The sequence below is a fragment of the Littorina saxatilis genome, linkage group LG6 (assembly GCF_037325665.1).
Source record: "Littorina saxatilis isolate snail1 linkage group LG6, US_GU_Lsax_2.0, whole genome shotgun sequence".
NCBI classification, from domain to species: Eukaryota; Metazoa; Mollusca; class Gastropoda; order Littorinimorpha; family Littorinidae; genus Littorina; species Littorina saxatilis.
In genome coordinates, this window is record NC_090250.1 from 30,064,974 (window position 1) to 30,092,018 (window position 27,045).

Below are 27,045 nucleotides of genomic sequence, written 5' to 3' on the forward strand. Positions count from 1 at the left end.
GTTAACCTCACGCAAGCACATCACACCAAAACAACAAAAATCTGAGTTTATTTACAAGTTTTATTTCGTCATCTTGTGTCATATTTCGAACAGTACCGACCTCCAGTCAACATCGTGAATAGCTGCCTGTAGGAAAGTTACAGGAGATAGAGTGGGGGTAAGGTGGGGACAAGGGATCACATGCAACACAGAGGGGAGGGAACGAACACAACCAAGCAATAACCATCTCCTTTCATTCTCTCATTTATCCCAATAAAGTACTTTCATAATATCCTCTCTCTCTCTCTCTCTCTCTCTCTCTCTCTCTCTCTCTCTCTCTCTCTCTCTCTCTCTCTCTCTCTCTCTCTCTCTCTCTCTCTCTCTCTCTCTCTCTCTCTCTCTCTCTCTCTCTCTCTCTCTCTCTCTCTCTCTCTCTCTCTCTCTCTCTCTCTCTCTCTCTCTCTCTCTCTCTCTCTCTCTCTCTCTCTCTCTCTCTCTCTCTCTCTCTCTCTCTCTCTCTCGCACCAGGTTCTCGAATAAAAAATGCCCATCATTCGACCTCGTAATTTGGTCACCATCAGATCTTGTGTTCACATTCTGACATACATTAGAAATTGCTGCAGTTATCACTGTTTACCTGAAGAGAAAAACTGGCCCACACAGTCGGGTGGCTGATTTGTACTCAAATTTCAATGCTGTGTTTAAAGCAGAGGAGAATATACTAAACGAAGTGCATATACAACACAAAAATTATTACTTTTACTACAAGATTCAGGAAACAAAAACTAACTGAATCAGTTGTTTTTACTTCTACACATTCTTTTGGTCTTTCAAAAATGTTTTTTCTTAAGGAAAATCTGTCAGCTAATATTCCTGTGAATGTAGGCCCTGGAACTTTCATATCCTGGCCTACTTAAGATCATAAGCCAAAACAGAACTTTACTTGACACAAACAAATCTGATTTCCATGTTTTGCACAATACAGTCTAAATGCATACCAATCATATCACAGGAAACAGTCAAGCCATCAGTCAGTACTGGCACACGTTACATCTTCACAAACCCTCTCCAGAGGTCTGGATCTGGATTTATTTGCAGAAATCTCATCATGACAGCAATTTTCAGACAGAAAAGTAGGCCAGAACCATGCAATATTAATGACTACTTCAGTGTCCAAGAGAAAGTTGTACTGGAATACAAAATCCTACACTCCCAAAAACTAGTCATCCAAAAACATGGGTGAAAAAATGTAGTGTTACTTCAGGCTATACCAGTGTAGGGTAGGGTTTTAATATTTGGCACATTCTCAGCTTCAACCGCAACAATATTTAAACTCTTCCCCCCCCCCCCCCCCCCCAAACCATCCAAACATTCAGGCAAATGCACTCTGGTTTTAACAATTTAGTGGTGAAGAAAACGGCCACTTCTGTGGAGATAAAGCACAAAGAACAAGATGAGCACAAACCATTAATCTGGCCTTATGCAGAACACATGTCAGTTTTCCGCCAACACAATTCTGGGAGAGGGGCAACAAATTTGGCTGCATTACTTTCTGTGAAACGTCAAGATAATACAGTATGTATTACCAGACACAACATAATACATGTAGTCATTTTCTCATACATTCTATTCCCAAATCAGTTTATTTTTAAAACCTTTATCACTGTAACATTTTTTTCTCATTTTGAATTTTTTATCAAAATTGTTACTGTCAATGTTTTTCATTCTGATCAATTTTATTAAAAGTAAGAATCATATGAATGCTTAAAGCTCAGAACCTTTGCTCTGCATCTTTAAAAATGTCCACTTAGCTATTAGACTGTCTGCACAAAATTGGTGGTGATTACAGTAACCCAAGACATCTCTCCACACACACACACACAAGACCCTTCAACTTCTCACACTTGCTCACACCATTTGTCTCTACCCACATCTCTTTCCCTCATTGGCGCACACAAACACATCAGACACACTATCACACAAACACACAAGACCCTTCAACTTCTCACACTTGCTCACACCGTTGGTCTCTACCCACTTCTCTTTCCCTCATTGGCGCACAAAAACCCACATCAGACACACACACACATGCGCACACACATACCAGAGACCACCCAGAGGAGTTCCTACAGTATAGGGCAGTAAGCACTTCCTTCTTGTCCAACAATGTTCAAGTGAACCCAATTTTTTTCATGATCAGCAACTTCACCATGCAAAGTAATATACGTATTTATACACAACTCTTTCGTTCACTGTTAAAATGATAAAAATAGTGACATTTTTTTTCTCTCTGCACAATTCATTTGTGTTCAAACTTTCAACGTAAATGCAGGTTAAAATAAAAACAGCGGCTATGTTCCTAGATACGGTGCTGCCTCAAAGCCGCTTGGTTAAGTTTGGCGTACTTCCCACCATCCCCTTTCTGGGCTTGGAGACTTGGGAAATCCAAATGTCATGACACGGGAAAGACCAACAATGATACAAGGTGTAGGTCTAGGCGTGGTAAAAGTGTGTGGCTGCCTGTAGGAACCTAGCTGCTGCCTCGCGGCATAAGACCATGGCATCTCATCATTATTGGCTCAGCAACTCACAAGAATTGGACACATGGTAATATGTTTTCAGATTGGGACACATCGTATGTCCCCAAAAAGTTGACACATTGTAATATGTCCTCAGATTGGGACATATCATATGTCCCCCAAAAGTTGACACATTGTAATATGTCCTCAGATTGGGACACATAGTATGTCCCCCAAAAGTTTACACATAGTAACATGTCCTCAGACTGGTACACATAGTATGTCTCCAAAACGTTCAACAGAAGCATTACAATAACCTCTAAATTGCGCCCACTCCTTGACAAACGCGTCGATGACCTCTTGGGTCCCTTCATGACAAGTCGTTTGTGGACAAATGCAACGTCAAGAATAGAAAGACTGGGAGGTACCCTCTCTTTGGAGTGACCTGACATTATGGTGATGTACCACAATACTGAAAAAAAGATTTGACACATAGGTTTTTGACACCTTTTCAGAGCCTGAAGCCCATCTGCTTGACCTTGAACGAACAGTAACTCAATAGCCTCTGGGAACCGTAGGATATCAAATAAATGGGGATAGATTCAAAGCACATACCACATGTGGACTGGGTGGCCGAGTGGTAACGCACTTGCGCTCGGAAGCGAGAGGTTGCGAGTTCGACCCTGGGTCAGGGTGTTAGCAATTTTCTCCCCCCTTTCCTAACCTAGGTGGTGGGTTCAAGTGCTAGTCTTTCGGATGAGACGAAAAACCGAGGTCCCTTCATGTACACTACATTGGGGTGTGCACGTTAAAGATCCCACGATTGACAAAAGGGTCTTTCCTGGCAAAATTGTATAGGCATAGATAAAACTGTCCACCAAAATACCCATGTGACTTGGAATAATAGGCCGTGAAAATTAGGATATGCGCCGAAATGGCTGCGATCTGCTGGCCAATGTGAATGCGGTATGTATTGTGTAAAAAAAAAAATTCCATCTCACACGGCATAAATAAATCCCTGCGCCTTGAATATGTGCGCGATATAAATTGCATAAAATAAAAATTAAAATAAAAATAAAAAATAAATCCCTGCGCTTAGAACTGTACCCACGGAATACGCGCGATATAAGCCTCATATTGATTGATTGATTGATGTAACATGATGCTGACATATACCTGCTCATGTCTCCAACCCAAAACAACCTTACAGAAATTGCATCCTCTGTTTTCTCTACTACAGGATGGTAGAGAACTGACCAACTGACCATAAAACAGAGTACACGTACGAATGGTGAACCAAACAACCAGTACCCAAACCTCTAAAACATGTTGATAGCAAAACCTAACTTGATGTAAGGAGCCAAATAACAAATCGGTCAAACATAATACAAGCAAAATGCAAGCTTGGATTTCTCTTTCTCTTCGTCTGGTTTATCCTTTGTTGTAATAGTGATATAATCTTCACAACGGTGTTTTAGGGGTTGGCTAGAGAGACCAGACCAATTACGTTATCTTCAGAGGAGCTTCAAACAAAGCCATAAAATTACATATTTATATACTCTATCCCGCTTCTTCGGACCCAGAAGCTACTGCCACTAATGATACTGAACCAAGAAATGAAAACCTGAAAAATGCTGTAGATTTACCAGGTGCTACACACTAGAAACACAGTGTGAATTTTATTTTAATGTAGCTACCGCATTACTGTTACAATTACTGAAAAAACAAACGCAATCACCCCACATGTTTAGCCTCCCCTGAAAGATGAGAAAAGATTGTTACTAAATGCACAATGCTAATGAGAAGGTAAGGGCAAAAAAAACAAAAAACATTTAGTGTAATGCAAAGAATTAAAATAATTGGAAGACCTTGAGTACAGCAGAATGCTCAAACAGTTTTTGTGAAGACAGGAGAAGAGGAAGATTATCCACATGGAAACCTTCATTCAATTTGATCTAACTAGATATCAATAGAATCTATTTTATTCTTTTGGAAACGATCGAGGCATGTTTTGAAACAAAAGCAACAACTACTTCTTCTGCGTTCGATAAAAGCAACATCTAAAAAACAAACAAACAAACTTGGTAAGATAATCACTGCTATGGTCAGACCCAGAACCTCCACAGTTTTTGACTACAGCTTTATGACAGTAGGATTAAAACCATTCTTCATTTGAAAGACAGGTCTTGTGAACACTGCAGGAGCAAAGAGATGACAAGAAATACAACTACTGTAGAGGCAAACAGACAATTTCATCTGTTTGAAATCAGCATAACTCAAACCCACATAACACAGAGAACACACAACACCATGGAAGATAGGAATTTCTGCTCTGCGGGACAGCTGAAGTGAAACCAAGATTGTGCTAACCAGCGATCTTCAACATGAACACAGAAAGATAAGACAAGAAGTAAGAGACTGCGGGTGAGAGGGAAAACAATCAGATAAAAGAAATCCACTCATCACAACACATGAACAGGATGTCTCTTCATTGTCTGTGTGCAATCTGGTACATACACTTCTATTGTCATTTGACAGAAAAAGAAAAGACACTCTTAAGTGATGTAAAAGTACTCCGACAAAAGACAACTTGATATGCAGACTGCATCATAGAACCACTTCTGGACTTGCAAAGACCAAGATCGGCGAATACGACAAAAATCATGACTTTGCCTTTAAAAGAAACGGAGACACACATCAATCAGTTTGGAATGAAACAGTCCAAACCAGGGCTATAATGTTTGACACGGCTTCCTTATAAGAAGAGCACCTCGTCTGTAAATCAGAAATGGACTTACTTGTACAAGAAACAAGCCTGACAAAACGACGCACCTCAGCAAAAAGATGAATGAATACTGACATTGTGAAATCTGTGAAGGCTTTTACATTTAAAACCAACAAGTTTTAAAAATGACAAAAATGCCCTATGTCTGCACATTGACAAGAGAGAAGAAAAACAAAATCAGGTCATCACCAATGTTGAGCCACGAATAGTGTTGAAGGGCAAGGTCAACCATATCTGGGGAGAAGAAAAAATATCACAAAATACCTCCAGTTTATTTGATTCCATAACTTAATTTTCCCATCACCTACTCGCAACACATACCGTTATAAATAAAAGTCCATGAAAAATAATGTATGTTAATAAGGACAAATATTAGCCCATTTCCTAGCAGCCCTCACACTGCGCCATGTCGTGATGTGTTCTGACCAGCTGGTGTCAGGACGGAAAGTAAGTGCTCTCTGTGAAGACGCTAGGTGTAAAGGTCACTCTCATCCAGTGAATCTCTTCCCCGTCTAGTCGTCTATCCGTGTCATTCTCAATGTGCCGTCAGTCTCTGTTAACTATTCAATTCTCCTGTCAACTTCACCCGTGGAAGCTACTTTTTGTTTGTCGAGACTTATCATTAGACATCATTCTGATCAAACAAGTTTATTTTCTCTCTTGTTTTAACTTTTTTTAATCATTTTAAACCGCCACTTTTATTCTTGGATAACTATACATCTATTAACTGCCAACATCTAAAAATGTTAAATAAAATTTTGTTATTTGCCTATGTGTCTCTTAAGACGCAGCCAAGTTCCTTTACCAACGTATAAAAACACTCTATACCAAACTAACTAGCATCATACACAGACTTATCACAGAAGTCAAAGTTCTTTCCCCACACTAAAGAAACAGACTCACAGCAGTGCACCAGCCGTGAAGCTTATGTCAGGATTAAGCCACATGTCAAATGAAGTGCGATTTCGATGTAAGCACTAGCATGAGATAGAGGACACACAGCGAAAGCTAAGGCTCCTTTGCACAATACAATAACCACAGGCCACATTCAAATGACTCTGACACAAGTGTCAGGAACTGAAGCCGGCTTACTGCTGCGTCACAGCTACAGCAGGTATCTACAGCTTCGTTCCACAGCCAGACCCTATCAGTACAACCAACACTATTCAAAGCACCAAGACACAAGCACCGAGCACTGCATCAAAGAACTTTCACTTACAACAACCTGTGATAGAGACATCTGCTGCCAAAAATATAGTTCACCTGTTAAGAAAATTAAAGCCAGTAAACATAATTTTGCGAGACCAACCATCAATGCTGCAATTCCGGCCCTCGTTTTTCTCTCACACTTGTAACACTCTGCCGACACCGAGACTTGGCCCTTGGATACTGAACGCGACGCCAACACACTGTCGTCCCGTCTTGAGCTGCAGGCCGTCACACTTGGCTGCAACGTCTTGGCACTGTGACACCTGACCTCTCACACGCACACTGTTTCTGAATCTTTGCTGCCTGATTCACACTCTCTCTCCTTTCTCTGTCTGAGAACACATTGGCTCCTTTTGCACCATGCCACACACAACGAGAGCACCTCCTGCCGGGAAAGTCGGCTACGTGAAGCCCACGGGCTGGCCGGCCGTCACCAGTTCGTGGAAAGCCTGGGTGAACTGCCGCTTCAGCTCAGCGTACGACACGATGAACACGCTGGTCTCGTCTCGCGAGCTCAGCACGATCTTTTCTGGCACTCCTGCATCCAGCTGAAAGAGATAAGCACATAACTTCAGATACAAACATTGGTTGAGGGAGAGTAAGAAGGAAGCAAAGTAAAACCACATGCAGTCAACAGAAAGAGCATCAGAAGAAACATGAGAAAACACACAAAAACAAAAAAGCATTAGAAGTAAAATGAGAAAATACATGAACACAGAAGAGCACCAGACAGGGGGAGAGATTGAGACTTGAGACAGAAACAGAGAGACAGAAGACAAAGACAGTGAGAAAGGGAAAGAGTGCAAAACAGAAAAGAGTGAGAAACATTGCAGATCTAGAAACTCGAAGAGAGAAAGGAGCCAACAGAGAGGTAGGCCTGCTCACCTTGTTGAGGCAGAGAATCATGTGAGACATGTCCATCCACGGCAAGCCCTGGTCATCCACTGCGTGAAACACGTAGTCACGGAACAGCTTCAGCATGTAGCGGTCCCCTGTTTCTGACCAGGCTGGGTCCATGCTGAATCTACATTCACAACAAAACAAAAAACATTCAACATCACAACACAATTCTGTTAAAAAACAACAAGAATGCAATTTCAAAGTAAGCCGTTCAACACCGAATGTTTCACTTTTCCAGAGACGAGAATAACAACTGTCCAAAAGGGAGAAAAAAGGGTTACAAAAATATCATCCTTGTTTGCTTACTTCATAAACGTTCAGCTCTCGGGACTGGGTGGCCGAGAGGTAACGCACTTGTGCTCGGAATCGAGAGGTTGCGTGTTCGACCCTGGGTCAGGCCGCTATTTTCTCCCCCCTTTCCTAACCTAGGTGGTGGGTTCAAGTGCTAGTCTTTCGGATGAGACGAAAAACCGAGGTCCCTTCGTGTACACTACATTGGGGTGTGCACGTTAAAGATCCCACGATTGACAAAAGGGTCTTTCCTGGCAAAATTGTATTGGCATAGCTAAAAATGTCCACCAAATACCCGTGTGACTTGGAATAAAGGCCGTGAAAGGTGAATGCTCGCCCTAATAGGCTTGAGGTTTGCTGGCCGATGTGAATGCGTGATATATTGTGTAAAAACATTCCATCTCACACGGCAGAAATTAATATGTAAATCGCCGTGAGCTTTTGTGAGAAGGGGCGATTAATAAATGTCCATTATTATTATTATTATTATTATAAGTCATCATTTGTCGGGTGGCTTGAGAAGTGCGGGTAGGGACAAGAAGGTAGGAATAAGAAGGGATCGGTGTGTGCAGACGTATGTTTTATAAGGAAACCTGGAGTGACACAGGTTTTGTGATATGAAAATGGGCTTACTCTGCTCTTTCCAGCACACAGTTGAGTTTCATCATCAGGCGAGTCAGGCGACCGTTTTCTACCTCCTGTTAACATTAAACATAACTCATTCAAGTAATGAAGCAACACACACAAAAGTGTATCAAAGCCACAACAACAAAATCCAAACTAAGTCAACAGAAGGCACATGTCAAGAATTGATGCAAGACCAGCTCAAAATGAAATACTCGATAAAAGACTACCTGCGCGACCGTTAATGCAGAAGGACGATAGATCTGTCACAACATCTAAACCATCAAATTATATTATTTATTTCCAGTTAAAATATTCAGTACTCATTTACTCCCTTCAAAGCAGATGCAGGGTAAAGCAAAAGAGAAAGAAAAGTTATCTTCCCTTACACAGACTGACAAGTACACAAGCCAACGATGAGTTCACATAAACTTGCAACTACAACAGCCAATGATGAGTTCACATGATAAAATAGCATGTACAAAAGCCAACCTTGCTGAGTTCGCTGAGCAGCATGTCCCCTCGCAACTGGGCATGGTCCAGCTGGGTGAAGAACCTGGCTCCGATCATTGGCATCAGGTCATTCACTGAGCGAGGCTTCCGCGTGTCAAACAAGTATCTGCAGCATCAAACAATGCAGATCTCGTTATTTCAAGTACTGGCTTGTGCAGTAAGTAGAGTGGTAAGCTAAGTCCAACATTGGAGGTTTTAAGCCATTGAAGTCAAGCTCTGGATGTATGCCAAGACTGTAAGACAAGCCAACTGCTGAACTCTGAGCAACAAATCGGACTACCTACATATCGGACTGTCATATACTGGACTGTAAGCTCTTCACCTCAAGTACTGAATAGTAAATTTTACAAGCACTGCACTGTACTCATTTACAGCAGCAAATGTCCTCAAATATTTTCCCCTAGATTAAGAACAGAAGTCGCACATATTTCCCTACGAGATCAAATCAAGAAGCAACACTTGTGCTCAACTGGCAACACAACACCAACAACAACTAAGCCGCTACCAAACAAAGATGTAGCTGTAAAATTTGGTCTTGCTTTTTCATATTGCAATGTCATCGACTTTCTTCCCTTCCCCTTCCAATTGGGCAAACAGAATTCAATACAGTGAAACGCCCCCTTTTACCACCCTCCAATTTAAGACTCCCTCCCATTAATGACCCTGTCTTCTCAGACTTTTGGTTCATAACCTTTGTAAAATAACCCCCATTTTAAGACTCCCATCTTTTTATGACCTGATTATCTCAGGGTTTTTTAAGGTTCTAAAAGGGAGGTTCCACTGTAAAGGGCATTGAAAACCCCCACCCAATGAGGTTCTTGAGATCTGCAGAGTAGTTCCTGGACACCATTTCCATGGCATGGTTGAAGTTCTGCGACTGCACTGCTAGTGCTGAGTTGCAGGCCAGTGCCAGCACAATGCGACCTAACCCCGTCAGATCTTCTTGCTGTAAAAGAAGAGAATGATGATGATTAAAAAGAGACAAACGGCATGCTAGAACAGTGTAAAAATTATTCAAAATGAAGCCTGATTCTCTTTTTTTTTTAAACGCATAAATTATTAAAAAGATTCCCCTCTCATCCCTCTAAAAAAAAAAAAAAATGAATAAAAGGGAGAAAAAAACAAACACAAAAATGTACCAAGTCAAAGGTTATCTCAAATCATTAGGGGAAGTACATCACCTGTGCTAACTGAAACAAATATTGAAAGTAAACATGTTTACACCAAGTAACCGAGGGATAAATTGAAAAAAAAGGTGAGAGATGGACACAGCAGCACTGCTCAGCAAAATCATACTTTAATGACAGGAACTACTGGACAACTGACAAACCGAGCTTACACCTGTGCTCACAAACGTATTTGTGCCAAGAAACACACATACCTTTTTCTTCTTCTTCTGTGTTCATGGGCTGAAACTGTCACATACACTCATGTTTTTGCACGAGTTGGATTTTACGTGTATGACCGTTTTTACCCCGCCGTTTAGGCAGTCATACGCCGCTTTGGGGAGAAAACACATGCCTAAAACCCAAGCAGAAAGATGTGGCGCGGTGTGTGAACAGACCTGCCAGTGCTGGATGTAGTTCTGCAAATTTCCCTGGTCCATGGTGGGCAGGGTCAGGATGTCCATCACTCCAACACAGTTCACGCGTAACCTGCACAGGGAAAAACAAGTCGTGTGAAGCAAAATTAATACATTTAATCAATCTGTCAAACTCACAGAATGATACTGTACGCACTGCATTTCAGGAAGACAATGCTTTGCGGATACCCCGCGACCAAGACTGAAGATCTAATCTGTAGTTTTCTTGGAATTGCTGTGCACATACATACACACACACCACTACCCTCATCTCAATTACTGGTCTATGTTAATTGACAAAATGTAACGACAACATTGACCTACGCACAAACAACTCAAAATCAAATATTGTTTTATCAGACACAATCTTTCCACACTGCCTAAAGAACTATGATGGGAATGTCCACATGATTTAAACACGAAGGAATGGAAGGGGAGAGGAGGGAACAGAATCAGAGGTAAATAAAAGAGCCAACTGTTAAATTGTCAGCCAAGTTACAGAGGCGGATCAACACCACTTTTTTTTTCCAACTCTGTTCTATGCAGTTTTGTCTCACTGATTCATCAGAAATACTTGTGAAAGGGTGGAGAGAACCTGACACTGATTATTACTTGAAAAATCCAGAAGGGTCTACGCAGTCTCTGCAAGCCGCTGCCTGGGGATGATTTTTAAGTCGAAACTTTGACCCATAGTAACTAGTCCCTACCTTCCCTTTCCAAACTGCAGGATCTTGGTGGGTTCGATGGTGCGTGCAGCCAAACCAGAACCGTGGATACAGCGCAGGGCAGAACACAGCTGTACGATGTACGACCAGATCTCTGTTTCCGTCGGTGCTTTGGAGCCCGGACCGTTCACTCCACCACCACCTGCAATACATTCAAAACAAAACCTGTTAGCACTAATCATCACACAACTTCAATGTTATTTCACTGTAGGCCTTTACTGAATACCTCATCTTTTTCTTATTTACACAAAACAACAAGTTTAACCCTCAAGATAGTGACTGTTCTCTTGGAACAGGGATCGCGTTTACCGGTAATTTCCGGTATTTTACCGGTTAAGATTCGCCAATACCGGAAAAAAAAGTGGATGTCGGTCAGACCTACCAATTGTTATTTGGTTTGACCGGTAAAAAAAAAAAGTAGTAATTACAAAAATCGTTTGTCAGTACGAGGGAGAGAGAGAGAGAGAGAGAGAGAGAGAGAGAGAGAGAGAGAGAGAGAGAGAGAGAGAGAGAGATTTGGATGGCTTGTTGTGACAGCGCTACAATGTTGCGATTATGTCTCCATTGATGACACTTGATGTCAAGGTGTCAAACATGACGTCAAAAATCAGACATCATACTTTTCGCGCCATTTCTTTCGGTTCCCGGTCCATCGTAAAATCTTTCAGTTTATGTTATAAGGGACGGCGTCTAACTATAGCCGACATAGCATCATACCGGGAAATCACGTACTCACACCAGCTTAGATCTTTGTCTATATACAGTTGATTATTGTGAGGCGAGTCGATTGCGATGAAGAAGCAACGATCTTTACTGTCTTTTCTACCCCCAAGAGGTGAGAAAAGGCCTTTGAATGAAGGAACTGAAAGTGAAAGTACTTCACGGCCTAGTACATCTGCAGAGCCCGAGTCTCAAGCGGCGGCAAAGAAACCAACATCGGCATCTTCCACTGTCAAACGATTTCAGGAAAAATGGTGCAAAGAGTTTCTGTGGTTGCGGACAGAGGGGGAGGGGGAGAACTTTCTCATGTTTTGTGAAGACTGCAAAAACACACGTAAAAAAAAATGGTTAGAGGTTGTCGAAATTTTCAACATTCATCTCTCGAAGACCATTCAAAATCGGTAAGTCATAGAAATGCTGTTGGCTCTGCGCGTGAAAACTTTTTGACAAAGACTAGGCGAAAGTGAAACTGTAACAGTAAGTAACTAGTGAGTAAGTCTTCCAGTTGCGTGATTACTATTTGCTTTCCTATTTTATTTCGGAAGTCTCTCTCTCTCTCTCTCTCTCTCTCTCTTTCTCTCTTTCACCCTCTCTCTCTATCTCTCTGAACGCATTCAAAACCTCCCTCAGGAAACACATACTGAGGTCTTCATAAGTTACGCTGCCGGTATTGTAGCTAGCTTTGTTAATTATAATTATTTTATTACTCTGAAATATTGACTGCTGCATGCCTACATAATGCTAAATCTACCTGTCTTGGTAGGCTCACTGTGTGCTTGTTGAATGGCACTTAGTTGTGTGTATATTATTATTAGTATTATATGTGTTCCTCCTTGTGCGTCTGCGTGTGAGTGCGCAAATGTGATTGCGTAATTAATGTTCCATTCTGTAATTGCTTTATTGATGTTCCATTCATGTATTTTCTACTACTTTTCTCATTTATTATTACTGTATGCTTGATGTTTCTATGATTCTAGTCGGGCGCACGCGTGAATATGTGTTTGTGTGAATGTAAAGGGCACATTGTAAGATTAAGCCTATGGCCTAAAATGTCTACCCTTTATGTGAATAAAATGTTCTAAGTCTAAGTCTAAGTCTAAGTCTCTCTCTCTCTCTCTCTCTCTCTCTCTCTCTCTCTCTCTCTCTCTCTCTCTCTCTCTCTCACACACAGCGGCTGCTGATGTGTCAATGTCAAGTTGTGCGACAGTTGCTTGGGGGGGGGGGGGGGGGGGGGGGGGTAGAAAAAACGTCCGCATATCACTGACATTGATTTAATGTATTGTAAGTCATTGTTTGTCTTTTACTGGTTGCCTTGGCAAGCTTACCGATTTTCGTGAGAGCCTTGTAGCCAGCTCATGACGTCATACCGGTTTGAAAAATACCTAGCGCGATCACTGCTTGGAACCTCTACTTACACTTTTTAACTAAACATGAATTCAAGAAAGTTTTCCAAACGCCAAAGAATGTATCAGACATGTATTATGCACATAGCCTTTTTAAGCTTTAACAACATGTCATTCAGACTCAGGCAGATTTTAAACTAGTGAAGACAATATATGTTTTCATACCTTGGCTATTGAAGTTCCTGCTGTTGCCGCCAAACTCATTAGTAAAACCGTTCATGGGCTGGATTGCTGTGAACTTCTGTGCCATCAGTGTCTCTGCTCCGGGGAGATAGTCATAGGACACGACCACCGCTAAAACCACACAAAACAACGGTCATCGCAAAACATCCACAGCCACTGGTTGTTGTGTGTGTGAAAGAGAAAGAGAGAGAGAGAGAGGAAGGAGAAAGAGAAAGACAGACAGAAACAGAGATAGAGCAATACTTGTAATTGTTATCGCATCACACAAACAGCCACTGGTTGTTGCGTGTGTGAAAAAGAAAGAGAGAAGGAGGAGAGAGAGAAAGAAAGACAGAAACAAAAAAGTATTCGTAATTGTCATCGCATCTCCTATACAACCACTGGTTGTTGTGTGTGTGAGAGAGAAAGAAAGAGGAAGGAGAGAGAGAAAGACAGACAGAAAGAGAGTAGTGTTTGTACAAAGTAATTGTCACGGCAACACACATACAGCCACTAGTTGTTTTATGTGTGAAAGAGAAAGAGAGAGGAATACAGAGAACAAGAAAGACAGACAAATAGATAGAGTAGTCTTTGTGTTGAGTGGTGGGCGCTGAAAATTATTCATACACGCAACAGAAATGTAAGAACATGAAAGCTGTACAAGTGAAGTCATGTCCAAGGTCCCATGCTTTGTGCACTAACATGTGGTACATGTGTTTATTTGGTTGACACACTCAAAGAAACCCTCAGAAGTTGACACACACACACACACACACACACACACACACACACACACACACACACACACACACACACACACACACACACACACCTACACACACACACACACACACACACAATCTCTCTCTCTTCCTCTCTATGTCTTAAACTCACAGCTGTCCCCAAAGGCTTTGGTAGTGAAGGCTTCTCTCAGCTGCACAATGTTTGGATGATACAACTTGTTCCAGGTATCCACAAGGGTCATCAGCTTGGAGTTTAATGACGGATTCAACCGGAAGTCTGAAATGAATTTGTATTTTGTTTTCACGCAAAGCAATTTTTTGCCCTTTACTTTCTTCTTGTACGTTATGATACCATGATAAAATGTGAAACTGAAAACGCTAACAAAATAATCAACGAGAGGTAGATACAATCAAATCATTGCAACCTAATTTTGGTCTCACCTTGTCATTTATTTTGACTGGTAAAACATGGACATTTTCAAATTAGGAAGGGTGATGATGTGATGGTAGGTGGGTTTTTATGTATTTGTGTGTGTGCGTGTGTGTGTGTGTTTAGGGGCTTGGTGGGAGGTTGGAAATGCCTCCTTGTGTGGTCATGTAATATTTAGTTCATGTAGTTATACAAATAAACTAAGTTTCTCAAACTTTCACAAATTAGCAAGGTATTTCCAGCCAATCATTTTTTTCTGGATGTGTGGTTTCACTTCTGTACTTTTTCCCCCCGCCTCTTACAAAAGATGTGCATCAACCTATCTTTCAAATGCAATGCACCCAATGCCTGGTAAAAAACATTGTTCAATCATGAGCCAAGCAGCCAGGAAAAATGTCATCACTAATCATCACTCACTGTGTATTCTACGCAGACAGTAGAGGGTCCCCTCTTTTTTGTGTGTGGCCTTGTAACACGTGCTGGGGTAGCCAAGGATGGATTTGATTGGTGCGTTGGGTGGTGGGCTTCGCTCCAAAGGGACGAGGCTGTCATAGTTGTCAACCTCCTGCGGCACCTCTGTCAACAACAAGCTGATATGTAGGCGGTGTTATAACACTGTACCTTCACAAAAGGGAACGGTGTATTTCATTTTAAGAGAAAGTTAATCCAACACAGGTTGATAATGTGCAGTTCATTTTGAGAGAAGATTAACCTAATACAGAAAGTTATTCTAACACATGTTGATAATGACCCGTTCATTTTGAGAGAAGATTACCCTAACACACATTTTTAACTGCAGCCTTGTAATGGCGAATGCACTGGATGATAAACAGATAAGTATACAGTTTTGCAAGTTACACACATTATAAGAAAGGAATAAAGCTTTGGTTATGCTTTTGACCTAAAGACTTAAGACTTAACACGCCAAAATGTCAGTGCAACCCCTATTTAGCCGTTACACCATTATGTTTCCCCTGATAGGGACAACTCTGTTTCCCCTGGTAAAAACAACATAGTGTGGAGACAACTCACCCATGCCGGGATTGATAGCTGGATCACATGCTGCGTAACTCAATGCTTGGCGGGTAAGAAGCACCTGCACAGAGGAAGATACAAAATAAGCTACAAAGAATAAAAACAAGCTATTGGAATAAATCATGGGTAACTCAAAAAAAAGAAGACAGCAGCACTCACACAAGTATGAACTTCAAGAACTGATAGTGTTAATGAACCAGCTATTATCTTTCGTTCATTAAGTGTCTGAATGCAGTGAAATAACAAAGAAAGTGTTCTCTGGTGAGAAAACAAATCTGGACTACCACCAATCATAAATCCACTCATTACTGACGGATTCAATTCTACCGGCCAAACCCCTTAACATACTCGCACAGATCGAAATAGATCAAGAGAGAGAGATCAAGAGACAGAGAGATCAAGAGATCAAGAGAGAGAGAGAGACAGACACAGAGAGAGAGAGACAGAGACAGAGAGAAAGATCAAGAGAGATCAAGAGAGATCAAGAGAGATCAAGAGAGAGAGAGAGAGAGAGAGAGAGAGAGAGAGAGAGAGAGAGAGAGAGAGAGAGAGAGAGAGAGAGAGAGAGAGAGAGAGAGAGAGAGAGAGAGAGAGAGAGAGAGAGAGAGAAACATCTAAAAACTTTGCACACATTCATGCACATGTGCACACACTGAACTTACTGCTTTGATTTCATCAGCCATGAAGAATGTTGGTGGGCCCTTCAGCTTCATATGCTTGAGGTAGGCGGGTGTTGAATGGAACATGGTGAAGGGTGGAAGGGTCTGAAATAAAAACACTCACATCAACACACCCTGCACCATCCTTAGTGCTACAGTGGAACCCCCTTCTAAGACCTTCAACAATCTGAGAAAATCAGGTCTTAACAAGGAGGGAGTCTTAAAATGGAGGTACATTTACACAGCTTATCAACAGAATATCTGAAAAAAGCAAGGTCTTAAAATGGAGGAAGTCTTAAATTGCGGGGTCCTAAAAGGGGGTTCCACTGTAATGGACAAAAGGCTGGCAAGACCCAATCTCACAGCACAAGTATACTCTGTATTCTCAACACCCTTATTTTATTATCCGCTGTTGTGAAAACGTCAACCATCTTTCACGTCTTTATTTCTGCCTAAGTAGCGTTCATTTCTGTATGCACATGGAACATATTGTTCAGGAGCTTTAAAACTAAAACTAAAGGTAACTGTTTTCATTTATCTATCTGCGGCAAATGATGGCATATGAAGAATGCTGCTTCATATCTACAAATTGTACACAGACCAAGAAGATATGTCTATACTAAGACAAAGCAGATATGTCTATTCTTCTTCTTCTTCGTTCATGGGCTCAGACTCCTACGTTCACTTATGTTTTTAGCACGAATGGATTTTTACGTGTATGACCGTTTTAACCCTGCCATTCTGGCAGCATACGCCGATTTCGGGGAAGGCATGCTGGGTATTTTCGTGTTTCTATAACCCACTGAACTCCGACATGGATTACAGGATCTTTTCCGTGTGCACTTGGTCTTGTGCTTGAGTGTACACACGAAGGGGGTTAAGTCACCAGTAGGTCTGCACATAAGTTGACCTGGGAGATCTGAAAAATCTCCACTCTTAACCCACCAGGCGGCAGCGACCGGGATTCAAACTCACGACCTCCCGATTAGGAGGCCTAGGAGGCGGATGTTTTACCACTACGACACTGCGCCCGTCACTAAGTGTTCTAACTTTCAAGCCAGCCAAATTATCCAACTTACCAATCCCTCTGACTGTGGTGTGAATTCATCAGGGTTGTAGAAGTATGTTGTTCCACCCACATTTTCCTGAACAAACATCCAAAAACAAATATTAAAACCATACAAACAAGATTATGTTGATCAGAATTACTGGGTTAATTACTGGTAGTAGTAGACCTCAAGTCTTTCTATCTAAAGACAAGCAGAAAAACAAAAACAATATACAGTTTGAAAGCTGATGAAGTAAAGAAAACAAGTATCTGCTTCTATAAAGGCAAGTGTTAAAGGTAACTTCAAACAAATAAACAATTCTGCAGGAGAGTGCATATAACAAAACACCCCTTCAATCAAGGTGCAAATGTGTCCTTAGATGCAGCTTTCATGAATAATTCAACAACACCTTCTAAACATAATAGGCAGCATTTCTGCATAAATATCATCTTAGCACCACCTGAAGTCTCGGAGAAAACCAAGAAATGGGACGAAAACTCACCTGGTGGATAGCACTTCCAGCTACCTGTTTTTGTGGGATGGTTGCCTGTCGGTGTGGCGGACCCATGCTAGGATTAGGATTCCGTCTGAACATGTGCGGCGAGCCTGTCGGGGAGATGCCCGGACTGTGGTTGGGACTGAGGCCTGACGGAAAGGGCAACGTTCCTCCTGCCACAGACACAAAGCCTCAATAACCCAGGAGAAAAAAAAAACTAAACAAAAAACAAAAGCTTGGCAAAGTGTCAATTCAATATTGTAACTGTTTTTTTCTCTCTATTACTCACATATATGCTCAGTCTTCCCTACTATGAAGTCAGCATTTTCTTTAATACTAATTGAAGTCAACTGAAAAGAGTGTTCTCTTCATATATTACCTGACAAGGTAGAACCAGGTGATCAACATGATTTCTCTCAAAGTGTTACCTGTACCGGGATCACTGTGATTTAACAGCAAGGAAACAGACGCAGGATGCATCGGTGACGACTGCTTGAGGTTAGGACTAGAGGCCGAGTTGAGGATACCTGCCAGCATAACTTGAAAGACGCGTCACTAACTATCTGAATGCTCAAGTCTTCATAGTTCCAACTCTATGAAATGCAACTAAAACTGAACTCTTTACCATTGACAATGTTCAACACACCATTAATTGTTCAAGAGAAAAACTAACATCACAAGTTAAACTGTGTTCATTATTATCTAAAGAACACTAAAATGTGACAACACTACAAGGAGCAAGACAAAATTTTCATTTCCAGTTAGACTGTTCAAAATTCTATATTCTAGAAAGAACTTGTTCTTATCTTTTTGGTCACTGGCAGTATTCCTCTTTTCAGTTGCACTAAACACACACACACACACACACACACACACACACACACACACACACACACACACAGTCGCCAAAAGGATTGTGCTAACAGGGATGAAAGTTGACTATGTTCGAAAGCAGGAAAATCTGCCTGGTACAGTGATGGCGCTAGTATTTTTTCAAACCGGTGCGCAAACTTTTATGATGCAAACTGTCCTGAAAAAAACCGTAGGCTGGTCATTGGAAACAGTACGAGTCCAACTCAGAATACTGGTTTTGTTGTTTTACCAGTGAAAAAAAACGATAGTTCTAAAAATCAACCGGTAGGTCATACCGGCAGCCAATTTTTTTCGGTATTTTCTCATTTCAACCGGAAAAATACCAGTAATTACCGGTTAACGCCAATACTGTAAGTAGCTTTGATCTTTTTAAAATTTTTCCCTACAACTCCGAAACCCTGAATTGTTTGAAAATAAGGAAAACCTCCAGGAAATGATTTCTTAAAGACAGAATGTTCTGATTTCTGGATGAGAACGTTCTCCCCTGTGCTTATTGAAGGAAAAAGAAGAAACAAATAACACACCATTGTTGACAACATGGTTGACGGGCGTGGAAGTAGGAGGAGGTTGGTTGAACATGTTGCTGAGAGCTGCAAAAGACGGCGTGCTGGAGCTGTGAGGCAAGGATGGCTGCTGCACAGGGTTGAACTCACCACCGCCCTGAAAGCACAACAACAATTAGCATACAGGGAAACTCCTCTTTTAAGACAGCCCCAATTAAACCCAATGCCTAGGGCGGGGATGTAGCTCAGTCGGTAGCGCGCTGGATTTGTATCCAGTTGGCCGCTCTCAGCGTGAGTTCGTTCCCACGTTCGGCAAGAGATTTATTTCTCAGAGTCAACTTTGTGTGCAGACTCTCCTCGGTGTCCGAACACCCCCGTGTGTACACGCAAGCACAAGAGCGCACGAAAAAGATCCTGTAATCCATGTCAGAGTTCGGTGGGTTATAGAAACACGAAAATACCCAGCATGCTTCCTCCGAAAACGGCGTATGGCTGCCTAAATGGCGGGGTAAAAAACGGTCATACACGTAAAATTCCACTCGTGCAAAAAACACGAGTGTACATGGGAGTTTCAGCCCACGAACGCAGAAGAAGAAGAAGAAGAAACCCAATGCCTACAAGAATGTCCCATATCGGCCAAAGTTTCAAATGTAAATTAATGAAGAATAACATGCTGCCCAAAGGCATTCCACTTACAGGCCAGACGAGTGCAGGAGGTATATCGCCACAGTACAACTACAAGCTTAGAGAAAATGTAAACCTTTTACCTCTTGTAAAACACCACATTTTTTGCAGCAAAATAATCTGCTACTGATACTTTTCAGTAGTTTTATTATACGTTTTGGTAATTTTTACTTGTAATGTAATGTTCGTGTAAAATTCTCCTCAAAACAAAATGACAAAGCAAAGGCGTAATCATCAAACAATCCCCATGATCATCAAGTCACAAATGATACTGAAATCACAAGGACAACACACTGAGTATGATTTCGTTTTTTGACAACATACATGTGTGTGTTTCCCTGTTTGTGTGTGCGAGTGTGTTGCACTCTCTACCTTGACCATGCCTGAGGCCAGATTGAGAGCGGCAAAGTCGTTGGGCAGCGAATCCATTGGTCCTTGGGGTATGAAGGGTTTCGCACTCTGGGACAGCTGACCCACTGCACTGCGCGGCCGACCTCGTCGCTGATCAAAATCAGTCTGATTAATATTCAGATTAATAATTCATGCATACTGTCAATTTGAAGTCTTTATTGAATCTCACAAGGGGAGCTCTTGGACTGTGAATGATGTCATTTATTCTACTGTCAAAAATTTAAATCATTTCCAAAGCGTGTGTCAAACAAGCGCAAACCAACGGGAGAAAGGAGCAGTTCAGGCTCTCCTTTTGATAAATAAATGTTGGTTGGACCAAAGTGGCAAACATATGCATTTATTTAATAGCAGTAAAAACAATAATATCAAAAGACAGTGAATCACTGAATGGCAGGAAAAATTACCAGATAAGAATGAAAGAACACTCTACGCAGTCAAAAAGCACACAATAAAGCATAAACAATGCTTGTTAACATGAAGGCAGACCCAACACACAGAGACACACAAGCAGAGACAAGGTACCCATTCCCAGAGAAAAATGAAGATGAGCTTACAAAAGGTGAGAAGTCGTTCATGTTGGACCCTGGCGCAGGGTTGAAAGTGGCGTTGAAATACTGGTCTCCGCCGCCTCCCATAGGTGGCCCTCCTGTGGACATGTCATCCATACCTGTAAGTGTAAGTGTGAGCAAATCATATACACACCACCACGGCTGCTTTTAACTCACTTATTCCACTACTGACTCAGCAAAGGTCTTAATTTTTTGTGCAAGGGACACTGAGAAGTGGGATTAACTTAACTAAAACAATTTGTCTATTCTGATTCCCGTGAGTTGATGTTCATGGTCTTTACAACAACATGCAAAACCTGATGTGACCACAGCTCAATCTCCGGAGCTCCCACATGAGTCACTTTTAAAGAATACATATTTTGGTCATTGATATTTTGTCACTTGCTAAAAGTCAAATATAACATTTGACATGATATATGACAAAAATTAATGAAGTGAAATGGCAGATGGTTGGAACTGCATTTTTAATGCAGGTTGCCTGCAGAACTGCTGCTGGTGTCAGCATAAACAAATGGTACGTGTAGTGTTATTCTGCTGGTCACGAAGTACAGATTTGTGACAACCTCAGAAATCTGAAAGTAGTGACGTCACAAGGACATGCTTGCAAGTTGCAAGTCGTTGCCAGAACACAGTGGCAAGGGAAGTAACCTCAGCTTTAACAAAAAGCATGGATCGGACCAGATTCGGAACAAACTCTAATGCGCTTCATTTTTTTTTATCAGACTTTTTATCAGGTTTTCTATATAAATTCACAGATTGGAGAATTCTCCAGGCTGAAAAAAGTTATTGTGTAAATTGATCCCTGAACCTCCTGCAGTCCTGGACCATGACGTGCAGTGCTAATACTGCTATGCTTTATACTACTACGGGGGTAACTGTCTTTACAGGCAAACAGAGGAACCTTTCTTTCGACAGCTAGTCCTGAGTGCCGGTTCTTGAGCCTGGACGCTCTGTAGTGTAACTGACTCGTCAGTTCCTGAGCAACTCCGAACTTGAATGTCTGCATTTTGGACACATTAAATGTTAAAACCCTTTGTTGTAAGATTATGTCGTCAACCAGAGTTGGGTAAGTAATGTAGATCCATACCTGCGTGATTACATTAAACACAAATAAAGTTAGTCCAGCCGTTCAATTCATTTTGTTTAATTCTTAAAATCAAATATTGCCCTTTCGAATTACATCAGGTCTGCTTAACTTTTGAACACGAGTGTATTGTTCATAATTAACACAGCTGTTTATTTTTATTTTATTTTTTAGATCAGAACGTTTTCATTCACGTCCTGCCTGATCTATAACCAGGGGAAGAAGACAGCTGGTTTACTAACAGTAACACATCCTTCTAAAACATGACTGATTTAATAAACACAGTTAAGCTTGCCCTGGCAACTGCCTCTTGATAACGGCCATTGCAACGAATTCACGACAAGTGTTTTATCCCCAAAATAATTCACCTGTTCGTAGTGACCACCTTCATTCAGTCTTTGGCAGGTCATTATACAAGGGCGGATCCAGGATCTTAAGGAAGGGGGGGCCCACCCAAACTTTTTTGCACAAAGTTGAAGGCGCGAAGCAAAATGCTGCAATCTAGGGCCACCTGAGCTCAGAAACTGTCATTTAATCATATATATATGTGCACGTCCTAGATACTGGGAAATACTATGGGTTGTCAACTTTGAATGACTGTCACAATATCTCTGAGCAATGGATGACAAAGGGGATGCTTTGATGTCAAAGGGGATGGATTTGACTTACTGTAACAACCAAGTTTGGGTTTCCAAACATTGCTGTGGGTTTTAAACGATTTAATTTTTAGCCAAAATGCCCCCAAAACAACACCTAAAACTGGGACAAAAATACACCAGTCTGTGTTGCAGCTGTACATAACGGAGAATAAAGTTCTGTGAATTTTATTGTGATGTTTATGGGTCAGCTGAAGGATTATTCTCAACATACACACTCAAGAATTACATCTATTTTTCTTCTTCTGGGAGTTTGATCGGCAAAGAAAACACGTAATCGTGGGTTACCGTCGTTTCCGGTTTCAACTTCATCAAAAAATGCGATCTGCTGAACAAAGGAAACCTCAAAGTTATTCAAAGTCATTATTTATTTATTTCAACAACATTTAGGTTTTCAAAACACAGCACTACGGTAGGAAACAAATTTATTTCAGCTTATAATCGCGCTTGAATGTACCCCACCCTTGTTTCGTTTCCATCTGTAACCCACGAAAGCATGGCCACAGCAGACGACAAATCCCGCATTGCCTATCACACACGCGTTGTGAGATCGCGGGAACACCGTCGAAAGTTCCATTCATGACGTTTGACCCGGTCATGTGAATAGACAATGAGAATTTATCCACCCAATCGTATTCGTTTCCGGTTTTTGAGACGTAACTCACGACAGACCACGCTGTATCTTCACTGTTTGAGACCTGTAAAATCTTTTTTGACAATTGTAGCATATATTCATCGACGAATTTTGCGATATTTTGCTGATTAAAGCTTGATCTGGTGCAAAGTTTGAGCAGCACATGTGTTCTCATGATCGGCGCCATTATGAAATTTTCGATTCTTCTGCAACGCACGATCGACAATCGATTAATTCTCTCATTTAGGATTGTCGCTTATGGAAACTTGAAAATTTCAAACTTTCATGTATGCATAGTTATTTATCTATGTAGTCCACATGCAATAATCAAGTTTTAGTTCTTTTCTTTGGAAATAAAAGACATTACGAACTATGGTTTCCATGAAACTCACGACAGTATTATCTCTATACACATAAACCCAGTGAGCACAGATCGAAAACTTTTTGCTCACTTAAATCTTTCTATCATGTATTAAAACCCAAAAGGGTGCCCAAAACGCTAGTTGCTACATTTGACCTACAAAAAAAACTTTTGCGCCTGGACATTGCGTGGGTTACGGTTTCCACTTTCTACTTCGATCTAGTTAACTTATGGAAACTTGTAATTTCAAACTTTCATGTTTGCATATTTATTTATCAATGTTGTCCACATGCAAATTGCAATAATCAAGTTTTAGTTCTTTTCTTTGGAAATAAAAGACATTACAAACTATGGTTTCCATGTAACTCACGACAGTATTATCTCTATACACATAAACCCAGTGAGCACAGATCGAAAACTTTTTGCTCACTTAAATCTTTCTATCATGTATTAAAACCCAAAAGGGTGCCCAAAAGGCTAGTTGCTACATTTGACCTACAAGAAAAACTTTTGCACCTGGAAATTGCGTGGGTTACGGTTTCCACTTTCTACTTCGATCTAGTTAACTTATGGAAACTTGTAATTTCAAACTTTCATGTTTGGATATTTATTTATCAATGTTGTCCACATGCCACATGCAATAACTGAGCTAAAGTTCTTTCCTGTGGGATATTGAAGCCTAAAGTGGAAACCATGTAACCCACGACATAGAGCGTACTGCATGTGTCTAATTGTCATTTCTAAAGAAACCCCGATATGAAAGGTCCTCTCTTTGACAGAAAAAGATACAGGCATGTCTTTTGCACTTAAAAAAGAGTATTTCACTCAATTCAGTCCTACTTTTTTTCCTGGTGTCCATGTCCCATAGTTGTGACCCAGTATCTAGGATGTGCACATATATCTCTCTCTCTTTCACACCCCCCCCCCCCCCCCCCGGTGAAGTGGGGGCCCCCTAAATCCGCCACTGCTATAGACAGGTTCAACTGTACATATGTATTAGAAGTCTATGTGTGGTACTATAAAATAATGTGGGCAAATGTAATTTGCACACATCTGCACTGCACTAGCAACCTGGTTCATACTTTGACTCATGGTTTGATGTCTAGATCTAACTAGAAGTAAATACAACAATAAATCTGGCTTTCCAGATCGTCACTGACACTCAGTCAGTGAGTGAAAAAATTTGACACAGCGAACTGGACTACTCCTTTACTCAATAGGGTTTCTTTACAGCTTGTTATAAAAACTTGATTTTTGTGTGGCTCCATGCTTACTGAAAAACTGTTTCAGTCTTTCACTTTTGTCATTTTGACACGCCAGTAAATACAGCACCCAATACTCACGTGACATGTAAAATTAACTTCAGACAGAATGTTTCTCCGCTAATTTCAAGAGGTACAATTATTTTGAGGGAGAAAATCATGGCAAGATCTTGCAACTGATGCAGATTTGTGATGTAATTCGATTGATTATGCAATGATGCAGATTTGTGATGTAATTCGATTGATTTTACCCCAAATTCGATTTATTAGAAAACGCACTGAGCGGTTACGTCCCTTGAATTAGGAAAGAAATAGCTAACCATTTATCATCACAAACTAGAGTCCAAGGGGGGGAATACATGGTCCAAAGTTCGATCAGCAGCACCGCTCGGTGCGTTTTCGAAAAATTCGAATTTGAGGAATAGGCACATGAGTATAGGGTGCTGTATTTACTGGCGTGTGTCATTTTGTCACTGTTTCAGGGACCCCAATGGTGTATGTGTTTCATCATTTTCTACCTCATAAGCAATCCCAATAAAACTCCAAACAAATTTAGGAGGGAAAACCATTAATCTGAACTTCTGTTGGCAACCCCCTGTTCCTTATTAAAGACGAATCATGACTGCTTCCAATTCCAAGGACATGATCACTCATTCAGTGATTCAGATTCAAGGGAAGTAATGTAAGCTCTTTAATTCAGACTCGCCAAATACGGGCACCTGGATGTCGCTGACAGCAAACAAGGAATCGTAATCATTGTTATGACAGAAAACTAAACGAAGTTCTTTGGAGATCAGAACGTAAAATCTGCAATAACGATCCTTCTACGATCTAGTAATTCTGAGTAAAATTTGCAGACAGCAGTGTGTATGCGATCAAGCCGACCTACTTTTGGTGAAGCAGTACTGAGCTTAGTCAACATCATACATGGTTGCTGCAGACACACATAGAGAGCCGTTGCAACGGTCATGCAAACAGCTGTCTGTGCTTTCTTGCCTGCAAAATACAAATTCAGTACCTGGATCATCCATTGGATGGGGACCATTTTGGTATGGATTTTGCAGCGCTGATTGCGGTGGTGTTTGATGGAGGTTTCGGCAATTGTCACCGTAAACACAGTTTCCACTGGTAAAGAATCGACATGGTGTCGGCCTTTTGCCTGAATGTCCAGGTCCTGACATCGTAAATTTACCTATGCTAAAGTCTGATTTGCGAATAACTATGCGATGTGGAGAATAAACGGATCATCTGGAAGCCTATTCAGAAAAAAAAATCCAATCTTGTTTTCCTCAGCCCTTATTTTGAACAAGTTCCCTTGAATGCGTGCGCAGTCGTTGCAATGTATTATGGGTATGTCACTCAGAAAAGGTCAAGGTTTGTTTTGCTTTGATTCGGAACCTGTCGGTCATTTTCGTAATACCTCGGCCTGAGAACGAAAGTTCGGATGTTGTTGACAAACATAGATCATCTATTATATATTCTATTCGCCTGCGGAGAGCTCGGAACCGAATTGTTTGAGACGAATTAGCACGTAAAAGTATCGCAACAACAACAAGATCAGAAAACGAAACACACAAAAAACGCTAATAGCGTACACACATACTGGAGGAAACTTGAACTGAGATTGTCAGTATACTTTTTTTGTTTAAAGGCAGAGTAAGCCTCCCGTAAACCATCACAGATACGGTCAGGCTTTTACACACAGTACAAACACCCTTTCATTTAAACACTCACCGATTGAGAACATCCTAGGCTAGGTGCCCTCCGTAAAGAGCGAACAATTTTCAAAGAATTTATTTTTGCGTGGTTTATCTTACCCCAGTGAGCCATCGTGAACCCGTGTGATCCAGTTTCCCTTTTTCACAATGTAGTCGTCATAGTTAGCGACTCGACGTGAGCTTATCTACAATAGCACGTTTTTTTATGCACGAATTAACAACGGCTGTGGTTCACAAGAACTCCAGCGATGGCTTTTGACTGTTGAGAGGAACGGCGATTTGCACTGATAAACCGGGCCGTCGTCTGCTACGACCCTTGCGTGACCCTGCTTCCGGGCTTTTCTTTTTTTAAACTTTCACAACTTCGAATTGTTCTGATCTTGTCTTGATGAAAAACGAATTCTTTTATGATTAAAGAATGTTTGTGTAACAAGCTGTCAATTTATTATTTAGATTTTAAAAGTTA

At 41.1% G+C, this 27,045-nt stretch overlaps 1 protein-coding gene across 2 annotated transcripts; it reads right to left on the bottom strand.

The window, feature by feature from the left end:
* Positions 1–42: 42 nt before the first annotated feature.
* Positions 43–26,183, bottom strand: LOC138968964 (PAN2-PAN3 deadenylation complex subunit pan3-like). 2 transcript variants are annotated; one of them, XM_070341652.1, is made up of 18 exons: positions 25,880–26,183; positions 20,850–20,941; positions 20,257–20,385; positions 19,222–19,357; positions 17,831–17,997; positions 17,359–17,424; positions 16,283–16,384; positions 15,618–15,681; positions 15,003–15,161; positions 14,307–14,432; positions 13,416–13,544; positions 11,110–11,269; positions 10,385–10,475; positions 9,627–9,766; positions 8,800–8,926; positions 8,317–8,381; positions 7,378–7,516; positions 43–7,040 (listed from the first exon to the last, which is right to left on the bottom strand). In XM_070341652.1, exons 1-18 carry the CDS (start codon positions 26,040–26,042, stop codon positions 6,894–6,896), a joined length of 2,202 nt encoding a protein of 733 aa, XP_070197753.1. In that variant the 5' UTR covers positions 26,043–26,183; the 3' UTR covers positions 43–6,893. The 2 variants fall into 2 exon arrangements, with proteins under 2 accessions (XP_070197753.1, XP_070197752.1); XM_070341651.1 differs by having other exon boundaries at positions 20,850–20,962.
* Between the last annotated feature and the right edge of the window lie 862 nt (positions 26,184–27,045).